This window comes from Prionailurus bengalensis, chromosome D3 (assembly GCF_016509475.1).
Source record: "Prionailurus bengalensis isolate Pbe53 chromosome D3, Fcat_Pben_1.1_paternal_pri, whole genome shotgun sequence".
Taxonomy (NCBI): Eukaryota; Metazoa; Chordata; class Mammalia; order Carnivora; family Felidae; genus Prionailurus; species Prionailurus bengalensis.
The window spans coordinates 68,988,207-69,006,023 of NC_057356.1; the positions used below are offsets into that span (position 1 = coordinate 68,988,207).

Genomic DNA, 17,817 nt, shown 5'->3' on the forward strand with positions numbered 1-17,817 from the left:
AGAAGAATTATAAATAACTCCTTACAAAGCTCACACAGCTTTCCATGGGACATCAATGCAGAATGGGTAACATACGGAAAATTTTCTTGGTAACCTAGCTGTAGTCGTTGACTTCTTTAACTGGTTCTTACAAAAACAATTCCCCATCTCTCATATTCAATACTTGTACAGACAGTTTAATAATCATAGACTGCTATCCTGATTGTGCAATATATATATTTATCATTTCATGGTAAACTAACTCAAATAACATGCAGAAGGAAACCCCTCAAGGATCTGAAAATGTCTTCCTTCTCAAAAAGTACCCGAGAGAATTGCTTGTCCTAGGTCTTTTCCTGAGCTTTTCCCCCCTATACAAATTTGGCTTTATTGAACATATCTCTTCAAAATGTTTATAAGCTAGAGTAGTATACATTAATGTATTATATAATATCAACTCTTTAAAAAATCAAAGAAAGACCAAGAATAATTGTATAATAATTATTGTATAGAAAGACCAAGAATAATTAACCTCCATACTCCCACAATTGACATTAACTGTTAAGATTTCATTTTTTAAATGTATAAATCCCATTTTATTCCCCCACTATCAACCACTAATCAACTATCTTGAGTTTAGTATGTATCTTTCCAGTCGCTTTCAAATGCTTTATGTGTGCACACACTCCCCCCAAAACCCAGGATTCCTTTGTATATTTGCTAGTTTACAAAAACAGTATCACTGTGTCTTAGACTGAATAGCGTTCTCCAAAATTCATGTCACCCCAAACCTGTGAATGTGACCTTATTTGAAAACAGGGTCTTTATAGATATAACTAAGATGAGATTATACTGGGTTAGGAAAGACCCTAAGCCCAATATGGCCGGTGTCGCCATAAGAAGAGAAGAGACACAGAAACAGACATTCACGGGAGGGAAGGTCACGAGACAACAGACACGCTGAAACTGCATGCCAAGGACATGCGTGGACTGGCCACCAGAAGCTAAGAAGAGGCAAGATCTCTCCCCTAGATCCTTCAGAGAAAACACGGCCCTGCTGACACCTTGCTTTTGAACTTCTAATCACCAGAACTGTGACCATAAATTTCTGTTGTGTTTAGCCACCCAGACCGCAGCAGGATGGCAGCCCAGGACACTAACACACATAGGTATTTATTTGCATCTTGTTTTTTCACTCAGTATGTTCTTGGAAGCCCCCTATGTTGATGCATCTAAGAACATTAATACTTACCACATATGCCAAATTCCCATAGTGCCGATCACTTTTTAAGATGAATACTTCTATGGCAGTCAGTAAGAGCTGTTACACCAAGCCACTCCCCCAGGACCTCCTGAGGGTTCAGCAACTAACATACAGCAGACAACGAAAGACCATGGTTGACAGCCATTCTTACTGGCTGGTTTTGGTACCATACTTGTTAAGTATCTGAATATCGCCTCTACTTCCTTCCATCTAACCACTGAAGAGTACTGCACTCATAGGCCACACTTCTTTTGGTCCACTCTTCTACTAATGGAAATTAGGCTATTTTCCAGGTTTTCCCCTAGTAAAAACAATGTTGCGATATAGATCCTTACCCTTAACTGTCCAAAATCTCACTATATGAAACTCAGAAACCAGAGATTCCTTACTCTACCTTTATTGCCTGAGCGTTAATTATCCAAAGTCAGGAATCACGAACATTTTTTAAAGAAAAATAATCTATCCAACACCTATTTTAAGCCGCCCATTTTTCAGTACTTCCTGACTTCATAAACAAATCGCCAAGATTTTGCTAGGACGCAAAATTGCAAAGTCACTGAATAGCTCTTTTTTTAAAATAAATGCAGGTTTGGGTCCCTGTTAACTAAAAAGCACAGAGCAGTACTGTTCATCACAGTAGCACTAGCCGTAGGTGGGTCCTTAAGTTAAACTTAAATTGTAATAAAACTAAAAATTCAATTCCTCGGTCACACCAGCCACACTACAAGTGCTACCATATCAGAGAGTACAGTTAGAGATTTCTGTCATCACATTTCAAAGTTCACAGAAGTTAAATAGCCAGCTATGAAGAACACCACTGTATCTTCACCATTTTATCAAATGTTAATATCTTTGCTTCTGAACTCCTCCTCCCTAATCCTATTCTCTAACCTCTGGCAGCCTGAACTGGATACCTGATTACCATGCAGATTTTTGAGATTTACTATTATCAATCCATGTGGCTCTATTTCATTCGTTCTGGCTGCTGCACAGTATCTCATTGATGTTATCAGCTGTTTGCCATCTTTGAACACTACAAACGATGCTACAATGAACATTCTTTCAGGTGCGTTCTTGTGAAAATCTGAAAAAGGTTTTCTGAGGACGCAAACCAGAAAACGGAATTGCCGGGAGGCAGAGTATTTATTTACTTCTGCAGTTTTTGAGGAGTGTGAAAGGCCTGATTCCTCTCGAAAGTTGGTCTGCTCATTTATACAGTCGTCTCAAAGAGGACTAGGAGAGTGGTCTTTCTCTATATCCTTTCCGGTTCTTAACGGGGCTTGTAGTTTCTGCCCAACTGACAAGGACAAACTACTGCAGTTATTTTAGTCAGCAGGATCCTAATGAATCACTAGGTTGAACATCTTTTTAAAATGCCTATTAGTCATTCGGGTTTTATATTCTGCTTTTCTATTACTTTGCCCATTTTTCTACTGAATACTTTGTTTTTCTGATTATGCCAATCCTAAAAAATGCTAATCCATCTTGTAGTCTATGGCTTGTTCTCATCTCACCATGAAAAGTTTTTATTTTAATGTGGTCAAATGTATGAATGTTTGCACTCATGGTTTATACATTGTATAGCATAAAATGTAAGAAATCCCTGTCTCTAGTTGGGAACAAATATTAGCTTTCGTTTCTCTTTGTGGAGGTTTTAAAGGTCAGCTTTTCACATCCAAGTCTTGTTGACACAAGTGGAATTTGTCTTTGTATGTGGGGCAAGGATCATATAATTTTACTTTTTCTACTTAGATAAGCCAAGCTCTCAGTCTCAGCACAATTTACCTACTATTTCTGTCACACTTTGTGTTTCCATGTGTGAGTAATTTCTGTATTCTCTATTGTCTTTTGCATTTATCTATTTTTTTATTCCATTATTAATGAAACACATCTTGATTACTAATGTTTTGTAACTAGTTTTATCTGGTAGGGTAAGTCCACATTGCTTTTCTCCAAAAACTCTCTGCGCAAAATACTCCTCCCTAGAATTTCAGGGATCGTAGTTGACCCTTGAACAATGTGGAACAAGTTGACCCCCTCCACGGTCAAAAATCCATCTATAACAAAATTTTGACTCCTGAAAAACTAACTTAGTGAGAAGCACTACTGTATTTATTGAAAACGTCCAAGTACAGCTACATAGTTCAAATCCATGTTGTTCAAACTGTATTTTATCAAGTCTCCTCCAAAAAACTGTTACAATGCTGGTAAGAACTGCATTGAACATAGCGATTAATTCGAAAGCAAAATTAACAACTCAGTCACTGAACAGAGTTGTCCATAAACACAAGATAGTATCCTCTCTCCATTTATTATGTCATATTTAGTACCTTTCATTTACGTACTTTTGCTGATGATTGCCATTTTAAATAGCATCTCTAGGAGCGCCTGGGTGGCTCCTTTGGTTAACTGTCTGACTCTTGATTTCAGCTCAGGTCATGATCTCAAGTCGTGAGATCGAGCCCGGCATTGGGCTCTGCACTGATAGTGCGGAGCCTGCTTGGAATTCTCTCTCTCCCTTTCTCTCTTTGCTCCTCCCCTGCTCGCGCATGCGCAATATTTCTAGATAGATAGGTAGGTAGGTAGGTAGATAGATAGATAGATAGATAGAACATCTAGGTCACATTTTTGAAGCACTTTGTTACTGTACAAACTGTATTTGTTTTTGTATACAACCTTTAGAACCGGAAAATTCACTCAACTTTCCTAACAGTTCTAATTTTAGAGTTTCTTGAATTATATATGCAGTCAATCACAAATTCTGTAAACATGGACATTTTGATTTCCTCTCTTCAATTTTTAAACCATTTACATCTTGTTCTAGTTCAAATGACCTGCTCAGAATTCTGATACAATGCTGAAGAGGAGGGGTAACACAGAGCATCCTCTTTGTTCTGACTTTCAAGAGATTATTTCTAAAATTCTCCAATCAACTATAATGCTTTCTTTTTTTTTTTTTTGAACGTTTAGAGAGTGAGCAGGGGAGGGGCAGAGAGCGAGGGAGAGAATCCCAAGCAGGCTCTGTGCTATAAGCACAGAGCCAGATTCGGGTCTCAATCTCATGAACCGGGAGATCATGACCTGAGCTGAGATCAAGAGCCAGACGCTTAACCGACTAAAGCTACTCAGGCACCCCTCAAGTGTAATGCTTTAACTGTAGGTTTTTGTAGATACACTTTACTAAAAGACAACGAATTTCTTTTCTACCCCTATTTTGTGAGAATTTTGCCTTGTTTACCATGAATAGGTGCTGAACTTTATCAAATCCTTTGCTGTTATCTATTGACATGATTTATGGTTTTTCTAATAAATTACATTAAGAGATTTTCTAATACTAAACCACCCTTGCATTCCTGGAATACTGTTATTGACATATGTTCTTTTTACTATCTTGCTTTACTCCATTTTACAATATTAGACTTACAAGCTTTCTGATTATATTTGTGCCACTTAATAAATTTTTGCCTCTCAACTCAAAATCCACCTGTAATTTTCCTTTATCAAATTTTGATAAATTTGGTATCTGGATTATGCTGTACTCATAAAATGAGCTGCAAAGATTTCCCTTTTTTCTAGTCTTTAGATGAGGTTTAGAAGACTGGTGTTACCTCTTCCTCCAATTTTCAGAAGAATTCAGAGGTAAAGATCAGTTGGGCTGATAATTTTCCGTTTAGGATTTTACATTACAAAGTCAGTTCCCTTGATAGAAACAGGACTATTTTTATTTAGTTTCTTTTGTGAACTTTGGTTACTTTTTTTCTGGGAGTGGAGGAAATCTGTCCATTTCATTTAATACTTAAAGTTTACAGCATAAAATTACTCATAGTACCCTCTGAACATTTTTTTAAGTATCTCTGGGATATGTGTCCTAATCTCTTATACACTCCCAGTAATATATATTTGTAACTTTTTCTCTTCTTGATCATCTTTCTAGGGGGTTATCAATTTTATGAGTTTTCATATATTTTGCTTATAGGAAAAAAAGTGGAAAGATTTGAAATCAAAGATCTAAAATTCTATCTAAATAATCTTAAAAACAAAAAGCAAGTTTGTGGCTAGCAAGCTACGGCTAGTACAGATATAAAGAGGTAAGTGGACGGGGCGCCTCGGTGGCTCAGCCGGTTAAGCGTCCGACTTCGGCTCAGGTCATGATCTCACGGTCTGTGAGTTCAAGCCCCGAGTTGGGCTCTGTGCTGACAGCTCGGAGCCTGGAGCCTGCCTCGGATTCTGTGTGTCCCGTTCTCTCTGCCCCTCCCCCACTCACACTCTGTGTCTCTCTCAAAAATAAACATTAAAAAAGAATTTTTTTTTAAATGAAAAGATTGTCTGGGGGCACCTGGGTGGCTCAGTCAGTTAAGGCCCAACTCTTGATCTCAGCTTGTGTCATGATCTCACGGTTCGTGAATTCGAGCCCCACGTCCAGCTCCGTGCTGACAGCTCGGAGCCTGAAGCCTGCTTCGGATTCTGTGCCTCCCTCTCTCTCTGCCCCAACCCGCTCGCATTCTGTCTCTCTCTCTCCCTCAAAAATAAATAAACATTAAAAAAAAAAATTCTTGGGGCGCCTGGGTGGCGCAGTCGGTTAAGCATCCGACTTCAGCCAGGTCACGATCTCGCGGTCCGGGAGTTCGAGCCCCGCGTCAGGCTCTGGGCTGATGGCTCAGAGCCTGGAGCCTGTTTCCGTATCTGTGTCTCCCTCTCTCTCTGCCCCTCCCCTGTTCATGCTGTGTCTCTCTCTGTCCCAAAAATAAATAAATGTTGAAAAAAAAAATTTATAAAAAAAAAAAAAAAAAATTCTTTTAAAAGGTAAGTGGAAAAAACAGTAATAAGAAAAAAGCAATAATAAGTAAAAAAAAAAAAAATTATGAACAACTTTACAGGAATAAAATCAATCCCTTAGAAGAAATGTATAAATTCCTTGAAAGACACAAATAATCAGAGCTCAAAATGTAACCAAATACACTGTATATAAAAACAGAGAATATATTATGGCCAAGTTTATCCAAGGAATGTAAGATTGATTTAATATTCAAAACTTAATCAGTATAATAAACTACATTAACAGACTAGAAAAAAATCCATGTGATTCAGAATATATAAAGAAAGCTTACAACTCAGTAATATGACAAAAAAAAATTTTATTTTTTTAAATGTTTATTTCTGAGAGGGAGAGGGAGGGAGGGGGAGAGAGAGAGAGAGAGAGAGAGAGAGAGAGAGAGAGAGCAAGCATGCAAGGGCAGAGAGAGAAGACAGAGGATCTGAGGCAGACTCTGTGCTATCAGTGCAGAGCTCAACGTGGGGCTCAAACCCACAAACCGTGAGATCATGACCTGAGACAAAGTTGGACGTTTAACAGACTGAGCCACCCAGGTGCCCCCCCAAACCCAATTTTTTCAAAGGGAAGTATCAGTGGGGCACCTGCGTGGCTCAGTCGGTGGAGCATGTGACTCCCGATCTCAGGGTTGTGAGTTCGAGCCCCATGTTGGGTGCAGAGATTATTTAAAAACACAATCTTTAAAACAACAAACAGGGCACCTGGATGGCTCAGTGGGTTAAGCCTCGGACTTTGGCTCAGGTCATGATCTCGTGGTTCGTGGGTTCGAGCCCCATGTCGGGCTCTGTGCTCACAGCTCAGAGCCTGGAGCCTGCTTCGGATTCTGTGTCTCCCTCTATCTCTCTGTCCTTCCCCCCACTCACACTGTCTCTCTCTCCCTCAAGAATAAACGAACATTAAAAACAAATTTTTTTTAACATGAAACAATTTCTCAGTCGTCTTCTTTTTGTTCCCTATTCTTTTTTTTTCTTTTTTTTTTTAATTTACATCCAAATTAGTTAGCATATAGTGCAACAATGATTTCAGGAGGAGATTCCTTAGTGCCCCTTACCCATTTAGCCCAGCCCCCCTCCCACAACTCCTCCGGTAACCCTGTTTGTTCTCCATATTTAAGAGTCTCTTGTGTTTTGTCCCCCTCCCTGTTTTTATATTATTTTTGTTTCCCTTCCCTTATGTTCATTTGTTTCGTCTCTTAAAGTCCTCATATGAGTGAAGTCATATGATATTTGTCTTTCTCTGACTGATCCCTATTCTTTCACTTACTGTGTATACAAGGGGCTGACCTGTTTGACACTTTCTGTCACAACTAAAAACGGGAAATGAAACACAGAGGAAAAACGAACTCAGTGACAGCAAAAACATTTACTTCAATTACTAAAGAAACTGTTTTGAGAGTTTTTTCCCCCCTCAAATGTTTATTTTGGGGGAGAGAGAACACGACCAGAGGAGGGGCAGAGAGAAAAAGGGAGACAGAGGATCCCAAGCAGGCTACACGCTGTCAGTGCAGAGCCTGATGCAGGGCTCAATACCACGGATCGTGAAATCATGACCTGAGCTGAAATCAAGAGTTGGACACTTAACCAACTGAGCCACACAGGCGTCCCAAGAAACCATTTTGAGAATTAAAATAAATTTTTTAAATATTTATTTTTGAAAGAGACACACACACATACAGACAGACACAAAGCACAAGTGGGGGAGGGGCAGAGAGAGAAGGAGACACAGAATCTGAAACAGGTTCCAAGCTCTGAGCTGTCAACAAAGGGCCTGCCATGGGGCTTGAACCCATAAACTCTGAGATAATGACCTGAGCTGAAGTCGGACGCTTAACGGACTGAGCTACCCAGGAGCCCCTTAATTTTTGTTTTTAATGTGTTTTTTTGTTTTGTTTTGTTTTGTTTTGTTTTGTTTTGTTTGAGAGCGAGAAAGACAGATTGCAAGCTGGGGGAGGGGCAGAGAGAGGGAGAGACACAGAATCCGAAGCAGGCTCCAGGCTCAGAGCTGTCAGCACGGAGCCCAGTGTGGGGCTGGAACCCACAAACCACAAGATCATGACCTGAGCCAAAGTCAGATTCCCAACTGAGCCACCCACATGCCCCCAGTTTTGAGAATTTTTAACAGGCTACTAGTCATTCATAAAAAAAGCACTTCATAAATCTGAAAAAAGACACACCGTTTCTGAGGTTCTTGTGGAAACATCTACCAGAAGGAAAGGAAGGAAGAAATGCTAAAGCCGCCGTAAATCACGTGGAGGGGCATGCCTATTCTGTAACTCTGACACCCTTAAGTAATGATAACTTACCACTTCGTGAATGGATCTATTAAAGCCATCATCTTCTGTAAGGATCAGTAATATTATAAGGGCCATGTACACATGGTGTGAATTTCTTTCTTCAACGTGATACAGAATCTCAAGAATTGGTAAAACCTGTCAGATAAAAATTTTAATTTACTATTCCAATTACTTTATGAGAAGACCAATGTTTTCAACCTTTATGCTTTTATTATATACTGTTTCAATTTCATAGTTATAGGTTTCTTTAAAGGAAAAAGAAAACCACACAAACCAGCTTATGACTGAAAGTACTTTCTCCGTGTACACAGCTCAGACAGCAGGAGAGAAAACCTTCACCCTGCCACCACGTCAAGACTGGGTCTGCAGAGACCATCTGGGCCAACATGTGGCACTGAGTACAGGGAGATCTGCCTCCAGCCTAGCAGGAGCTTATACACAGTACGGTATTCTTAGAAACACTAATGTGTCAAACACTATCTTCTTCATTGGAAAGACTGTAGAATAAAAGAACGGTTGACAACAAAATCAAATCAGCACAGTAAATTTCCTACCGATAACACATTTTCCAATCATAGCCCCAATAAATATTATTGACGAAAGGCGAAGGACAGGTAAGGACATCAGTTGAGACATTATCAAAATAATCTATACAAGAAATTAAAAACAAAGGTAAATATATAATCCTCCACCCCCACTCCAAGAAAACCCAAAACGAAACCTTTTAAGTCTTTACTGGTGTTATGTCATCATATGCAGATGAGTATTCTTATGTACCAACATCCTTACCATGAACTTTCTAGAACAGATGGTGTCATGGGCTTTCTGCTTAGTGCCATCATTTCACTTAGGATACATCATGCTCAGAATTGTCTCTGCTTATTCCCACTCACCCATCAGTAAACAGGCCTTCGCTCCAAGTTTTTATTCCCATGAGCAGAACACTGTTACATCCAATTTTACTATGTAAAATAACCAATGTTTTCCACGTACAGTGGGTGTGCAGACAGGTCTGTTCATCATGTGTTTGGTCTTTACCGTCACTTTGACACAGAACACACTCTTCAAATGAATTCTAATATTCCATGTTACGCAGTATTTTCACGTTAACTCTGAAAAAATGGCCACCAAATCCCTGGTGAATCCTGTTACCACCTTGTAAAAACTGGTACGGAGGAACATTCCTGTTGCCACCAGCAAGCTGCTGGCTCTTGCAGGAATGTTCACAACTTTATTAATGAATAAATAGCCCACGGGTATCTCTATAGTACGCATTTCAAATATAATATTAACACCTTGGTGAGATAAGGTTTACTTGTCCAGTCACGGAAGCATTTTTGTTCACACGTTAGTTACAAACGGAAATCACTGATTCACTACCGGAGTTCTGCAGCCACATTTCAGTGCTCTCTGGCACAGGTACTTTAAACTCTACCACTCTAGGAATTGAGTTCAGGCAGACCTCAAGTCTAAGCCTCATGAAGGGACAGGACACGTGGGAAACCAATCTGGAATATCACCCTTCCGGATCCTAGCCATGTCCACCAGGAACTTGCTGCAAACAGGACTAGCTACATGACCTCGGTAGGTGGGCACTTAGCACTGGAAAGAACCACCAGGGTACAAATGTCTTGAGAATGGGAGGCGGTGCTTCTTGGAAGACTTGATGGGACTGGATCCTGGGCAACGGGCAGCTATAAAGGCCTGAAGTTCAGAAAAGCTGGTTGCGCTGCGGGGTTCTCGGGCGCTGTGAGCACACTGCCATGTGCACTGTCTCCTACACCGTTAAACTCCTACCCCCGCCTGTGTCTGCTGGCAGCTCCCCGTCAACCTCCCAACCCTCAGCTTTGCAATGAGGCAAACGTATCTACCCTCTTGGGAAAAGAATCTGCTCTTCAAAAGATTATACAATACAAAAAGGATGACGAGGGTAGTGTGATACTTACAAGATTTTCCATGTCTGTGCGAGCCAACATGTATGTTCTAACGTTACTATTCTGATGCAGCAATGTGTACAAGAGGAGAGTTGCTTGGTCGGACGTCTGCTGTTCACACAGAGCTGTGTACAAACTGTTGAAGTTAATCTGGAAAGCGTGTGGAATTGACGAGGGGAAAGGACTGCTATCTGGAATACAGAAAACACAAAATTATTGGAATATTACGCTGGTATTTTCTGGACCATGCCTTATATAAGTAATAAAAGCACTGTTAATGTACACAATTTGATTCCCATTAATCTTGTATGTTGCCACATTTCAGGTTCAAAATTTCTATTTCTATTTTAAATTGTATTTAAAGAGCTAATTAAAGCATGGTGACTATGGTTGGTAACATCACTGCGTAATTGAAATTTGCTAAGAGAATAGGACTGAAATGTTCTCACCAGGGTGGGGAAAAACTGGGACAGTTTATTTCTTTGTACTATCCAAGCCACAGCCTTCGAATGATTATAAATATATGTGCAAATACCACTTAACAGAGTGACAGTTTATATTTTAACAAGCCAAATATAAAAAAAAAAACAACTAAGTCACATACTTTGACTTCATTTACTATTTTTGCATTAATATAGCTAAATTAAACTGGCTATAAGAACATAAGCTTAAATAAACAGAGCTACGGGCCCAGCCCAAAGGCCCTTTAATAAATACAATTTAACCATGACATCTGAAATGTTCTGTTACCAAAATTAAATGACCACAAGTCCTAAATAAAGAATACCAAGACAAAGAATATAAAAGTTTCTATATAAAACAGAAAATCCTCTTGTAAGGGCTAAAAAGAAAAAAGGACTTCAAGCTAATCTTTTTCCAATGAATAACTACGGCTCAAGTACTCACCAATGTCACTAATCCATTTATGAAAAAAACAGCTAGGATAGCAACATATAACTTAATTACTTTTATTTTTTAATTGTTTTTTTAAAAATTTATTTATTAAGCAAATAGTACGCCCAACATGGGGCTTGAACACAGGACCCGAGATCAAGAGCTGTGGGCTCCACCAGCCAGGTTCCCCTAGCCAGTTTTAAAGTACTATCAGCATGTTCAGCAGTAGCTTCTATAGTAGAATATACTGAACCTCAGACAACTATCAGAACATGTACGTGATTTTGTAAATACTTTTTTCCAAGTTTATTTATTTTGAGAGAGAGAGAGAGAGAGCGTGCGCGTGCACACACGTGAGCGGATGAGGGGCAGACAGAGGAGAGCAAATCCCAAGCAGGCTCCACACTCTCACCACAAAGCCCTACGTGGGACTCGAAACCCATGAACCGTGAGATCATGACCTGGGCCGAAACCAAGAGTTGGACGCTTAACTGACTGAGCCACCCAGGCGCCCCTGTAGATCTTTTTTTAGAGTCACTAGCATGACGAAAGCCATAAATCCCAGCCCATGTGGGAAAATCCCTGATTCCGCAAACTGACAGAGCAGAGCCCCCTTCCTACATGCGCTGGACTCTTGCTTAAACACCGAAGCCAGCAAAGTTAGCAAGTCAAAAAAGAGGTAGAGACGGGTCAACTGACGTAGAGAAAAGTATGATCCTATCAGATAAGAACACTGGAACATGACAGCACAACAAGGTGATTATTTTAATAATATCTTGGAAAGAACCAAGATGTTTTTTTAAAGACACAAAAAATAAATAAAAGTAAAAAATTTTAAATTCCTGCATTAGAATCTCCACAAGCTTCACTCTTACGGAAAAGAGGTGTACCAACACAACTTTGATAGCACAGTCCCGTACCTCTTGGAGCCTCCTTTCTCACCTGTACGTTGTGAGACTAAAAAGTGTCTGTAACTTTACTACAAAGTGCCCTCACTTTTCCTCCCACATTTAGCATATAGGTTAGTTTTCCAATCCTAACACTGTATTTTGGTCAGCTACAAAAATCACTGTTTTGCGTGACTTGTTTTTGCAAAGGATGGCAAAAGGAAGCGTTGCATATAATCTATGAGTATGCAAATGACTACAGCATCTACAGAACACTCAATGGAGGAAGATTCTAGACACACTATGCCTCTCTACAACGAAGCAAAGTAACCTGTTTGCCAGGCTGATTTACGCCTGACTGCAAATGGAGTATGTGTGATGTGTGTGTATCCATAACATCTATGTATTACTAGCTAATAAGTGCTATGACCTAGCTATTATTTACAGATTTACATGTATTATCCCTTATTTAATGCATACAAGAAGGATCATGTCATTATTCTGACCAACTTCACAAAGGATGAAATAGAGGCCTGGGGAGATGAACTTTTCCTAGAGCAGCCCCAAGTAAAACACAGATCACCCTCTGTTGTCACCACTGCATTATCCTGCTTCTTATAATTACAGCGATAATAGAATGACTCCGTACTATGATAAATACTTAATTTTTATAAAAACCCTGTGAGGTAGAAATTATAACCCCTGCTTTACAGATTAAAGACACCGGTATTTAAAGAATAAAAACTGGGGGCACTTGGGTGGCTCAGTCGGTTAAGCTTCTGACTCTTGATTTCAGCTCAGGTCATGATCTTGTGGTTCATGGGTATGAGCCCCATGTCGGGCTCTACTCTGGTGGCATGGAGCCTGCTTGGGATTCTCTATTTCCCTCTCTCTCTGCCCCTCCCTCTTTCTCTCTCTCAGAACAAATAAATAAACTTAAATCATTAAAAAAGAGGGGAGTCTGGGTGGCTCAGTCACCTGAGCATCCAACTTCGGCTCAGGTCATGAACTCACAGTTTGTGGGTTGGAGCCCCGCATCGGGCTCTGTGCTGACCGCTTGCTCGGAGCCTGGAGCCTGCTTCAGATTCTGTGTCTCCTTCTCTCTCTGCCTGCCCCCTCCCCCCCACCCCACACTCACGCTTTGTCTCACTCTGTTTCTCAAAAATAAATAAATGTTAAAAAAAATTTAAAAGAAAAAAAAAAAAGAAAAAGAATAAAAACTGGGATATGAACCCAAGGCAGTTTAACCCTAAAGTCAATGCTCAGAATCCCCGCACCAAACTGTCCACCAGAAAAGATGGCGACCCCAGAAAGTTTGACCTTCAATAGCAACATCTGGCCTCAGCATCAAAAGTGAGAATATATACTATAAACCGAGTATCTGGCTATGTTGCAAAAACTGAGCTAATCATTTTAAAACCTTACCTTGCTTGGTGCTTATACAAATATTAGGGGACATTATTCCCATTTTAAAGACAAAGCCAGGGAGGCTTGAGGTTAAGCAAACTGTGAGAAGCTTCACAGCTCTGAAGTGACACAGTGTGGCATAAACTCTGTCTGCTTGACTCCCAAAACTTGCTTTTGTTTTCTTTTCAAATTTTTGTTTAATTATTTTTTTACTTTACTTTATTTATTTAAGCAATAGTGGCTTCAGGAGTAGAATTCTGTGATTCATCATTTACATATGCCCTCCTTAATGCCTGGGACCCATCTGGCCCATCCCCCCACCGACCTTCCTCCATCAACCCTCAGTTTGTTCTCTATCTTTAAGAATCTCTTACGATTTGTTTCCCTCTCTCTTTTTTCTCCCCCTGCCCCCCCAACCAATGTTCATCTGCTTTGCAAAACTTGTTTTCTTAACCAGTAAGCCACAATGTAATATTAATGGGAACAGAAAAGTACTATCAGATGCATGAGTTTTCACATTTTATCTATCAAATTGTTAGAGGTTACCTATCATTATTTCCCCCTACAAACAGTAATACCAGAGTTGGCAAAGGTACACCCAACTGGCACACTCATATACTGTCTATTAAGAAACGCGTATTAGAGGAGCCTGGATGGCTCAGTTGGTTAAGCCTCTGATTCTTGATTTCGGCTCAGGTCATGATCTCACAGGTTCATGAGATCGAGCCCCGTGTCAGGCTTCGTGCTGTCAGCACGGAGCCTGCTTGGGATTCTCTCTCTCCACTCTCTTTCTCTCTCTCAAAATAAATAAATAAACTTAAGAGAAAAAGAAGAAACGTGTATTAGAACTCTGGAAAGGAACATGGCAAAGCATGTCAGAAGCTTTAAAAATGTTCCCATCCAATAATTTCACTTCTTACCCATGTTGATTATACTCATGTCCAATACACCTTGAAAATCTAGCTACCAGGGGCGCCTGGGTGGCACAGTCGGTTAAGCGTCCGACTTCAGCCAGGTCACGATCTCGCGGTCCGTGAGTTCGAGCCCCGCGTCAGGCTCTGGGCTGATGGCTCAGAGCCTGAAGCCTGTTTCCAATTCTGTGTCTCCCTCTCTCTCTGCCCCTCCCCTGTTCATGCTCTGTCTCTCTCTGTCCCAAAAATAAATAAACGTTGAAAAAAAAAATTAAAAAAAAAAAGAAAATCTAGCTACTGTATTAACCTGGCTTACAGAGTGTAATCTTTTGATTGGAGATTACTCTTTCAACACGGAACTATCTACCCATGCTCTACAGGGCAAGTTACAGACCACAGGCAAGCTCACCACCTATTTTGGAAATAAAGTTTTAATAGAAACCAGCGATGCTCACTTCCTTATTATCTATGCCTGCTTTTTGTGCTACCACAGCAGAGTTAAGAGATGGTAACAGAGTTAAGACCCCTACAAAGGGGTCTGCATCTTTCCAGAAGCAGTTTATTAAGCTCTAATTTTTAGTTTTATAAAACTCTAACTGGAATACAGACTTTAAATGAAAACCTTCGAACAATCTATGACTCAGAGTTTTCCAGGTTAATTCCTATCCCTAACAGGTGGGACAGGAGGATCTAAGTGAAGCATATTGCTGGCTTGGTTATTTCTGGACCAAAAAAAAAAAAAAAAAAATAGCTTTAAGTGGCTCTAAAGAACTACAGCTTTTATCTAAGATTTATTTGACCTTCCTAAGAATACAGATAGAAAAATCTAACTCTTTCTCATCTTTAACCAATATGAAAATATACAAATATTCATCTCCACAACTATAAAACGATAACATGGGTAAGCAAAACCCTCATTTGTCATTAGAAAGAATACTCAGGGAACAAAGTACCACAAACCTTGCGTATTCTTAAAGGACATAATGGCCTGTCTGTAGGGGTTTGGCGTATCTGCAGCGTCGGTCAGGTTGGCCAGCACCAGCAGAAGCAGGAGACTCTGGTTGGCCAGAGGAGAAGAAAGTTCTGGAGTGGCAGCTGCTTTGCTGCCCACGCCGCCCAGTGTGAAGACCGTCCAGAGGCCAGCTTGAGAAAAAAAAAACACATAGTTAAGAGGTGCTGGGACTAGTGAGATGGAAATACGTACTTCTGTGTGATATTGTACACTTTTTCATATTTCAAACTTTGAAGAAACACTCTTTTCAGTTATTAAAGTAAAACAAGTCTGGTACGTGAAAAGTCTCCTATTGCCCAACGATATAAAATTCCTTAAGACCATCATTCCCCACTCCTATAACCTACTTTTTACTTCCCAGAGATAACCACCGCTGGACTTCTTAGGTCTTTCGAGATTTTCTTTACATATCAAAACATCTACAAAATTGTAAGAAAACTTCAGGTGCAACTTTATACCAACAGATTTGAAAACCTAAGCAAAATGCTAAAATATCTAGGAAGATACAAAATACCAAACTTGGCCAAAGACAAAAGCTTGAATGAACAAACAATCTTAGAAGAGCAGAAAACGGAGTCCAGGAGCTAGCCCTAAAAACCAAATCCAGTCCAAAGCTCACAAATAAGTCCACCAAGCCCTCCCAGCACAGACAATTCCCGTGTTACATAAGCAGCTCCGAACTACACAACAAGAGTCATATATACACAACTCATGTGACCAGACCAGAAAAATCTCCCTGCTACAGAAACTGGACGATGACAGCGTTTAAAATAAGAGGGAGAAATGAAAAAAGAGGTTTACAGACAGACTCAATCAAAAAAAGCAGACGAAATCTTACACAAAAATTCATTAAAAGAACAAATGCAGCATGATCATGAGAGTTTTGTCTCTGAAATGCAAGAATTGTTCATCATTTTAGAAGTCTGTTAATTTGTAGGCAGGCACACTTCAGAGATACTGCAGGTTTGGTTCCGACTAGTATTGTGGTGAAGTGAATCAAATGAAGTTTTTGGTTTCCCACTGCATAGAAGAGTTATGTTTACAGGGGCGCCTGGGTGACTCAGTCAGTTAAGCGTCCGACTTCGGCTCAGGTCATGATCTCACGGTCCGTGAGTTCGAGCCCCGCGTCGGGCTCTGTGCTGACAGCTCAGAGCCTGGAGCCTGTTTCGGATTCTGTGTCTCCCTCTCTCTCTGCCCCTCCCCTGTTCATGCTCTGTCTCTCTCTGTCTCAAAAATAAATAAACGTTAAAAAAAATTAAAAAAAAAGAGTTATGTTTACACTATACTGTAGTGGATGAAGTGTGCAATACCATTATGTCTAAGAAAACCAACATACATACCTTAATTAAAAAATACTTTATTACTAAAAAATGCTAACCATCATCTGAGCTTTCTGCTAGCTGTAATCACTGATCGCATTATCACCATGACAAATATATTAATGAAAAAGTTTGAAGACTTGTGAGAATTATCAAAATGTGACACAGAGACACAAAGTGAGCAAATGTGGCTGCAAAAATGGTGCGGACAGACTTGCTCAATGCAAGGTTGCCACAAACCCTAAAACAAACAAACAAACAATAAAAACTGCTGTATCTGCAAAGCACAGTAAAACACAGCACAATAAAATGAAGTATGCTTGTTACTCACTGTAAAAAGACGGAGGAAAAGATAATCTCGCCAATTTTTAAAATTAAATTTAAAACCTATTAAGAATTCTTACAAATTGGGGCGCCTGGGTGGCTCAGTCAGTTCCGCATCCAACTTGGGCTCAGGTCATGATCTCACAGTTAGCGAGTTCGAGCCCCGCATTGGGCTCTGTGCTGGCAGCTCAGAGCCTGGAGCCTGCTTCAGATTCTCTCTCTCTCTCTCTCTCTCTCTCTCTCTCTCTCTCTCTGTCCCCCTCCCCCACTCACGCTCTGTCTCTGTCTCTCAAAAATGAATAAAAGTTAAAAAAAATTTTTTTTAATTTGAAGAATTCTTACAAGCTAGAAAAGAAAAGTAACCTCTTTGGATTCTAAAGTCCATCTAATCAGAAATCCACGGTGGTCAAACATTAGAAGAACACCCCTATGGATATCACCAACATCACCAATGAACTACAGGTGCTCCAAGCAAAAGTGTTCAGGCAAGGCGGGGGGCGGGGCGAAATAAGTCAGTCAGAAAAAGACCTATCATATGATTTTACTCATATGTGGAATTTGAGAAACTTAACAGATGATCGTGGGGGAAGGGAGGGAAAAATAAGAAAGAAACAGAAAGGGAGGCAAACCATGACAGACTCGTAAACACACACACAAAATTATTTGCAAGCAACCTGACTGTGCACTGTCCGATGGAGTAGCCACCAACCACTGTGGGTACCGGGCACTTGAAATGTGGTTCGTCCCAAACGCACCATGCTG

General features: G+C 40.2%; 1 protein-coding gene across 4 annotated transcripts in view; it reads right to left on the minus strand.

Moving 5' to 3' along the window:
* The window catches only part of DYM (dymeclin), a 359,762-nt gene that overhangs the window by 197,565 nt on the left and 144,380 nt on the right, over nt 1–17,817 (minus strand). For all 4 annotated transcript variants that reach the window (XM_043558777.1, XM_043558775.1, XM_043558776.1 and 1 more), the window contains exons 9-11: nt 15,361–15,543; nt 10,314–10,492; nt 8,377–8,502 (exon numbers count right to left, since the gene is read on the minus strand). In XM_043558777.1, coding sequence (XP_043414712.1) covers nt 8,377–8,502; nt 10,314–10,492; nt 15,361–15,543 — 488 coding nt within the window. The remainder of the gene's footprint in view (nt 1–8,376; nt 8,503–10,313; nt 10,493–15,360; nt 15,544–17,817) is intronic.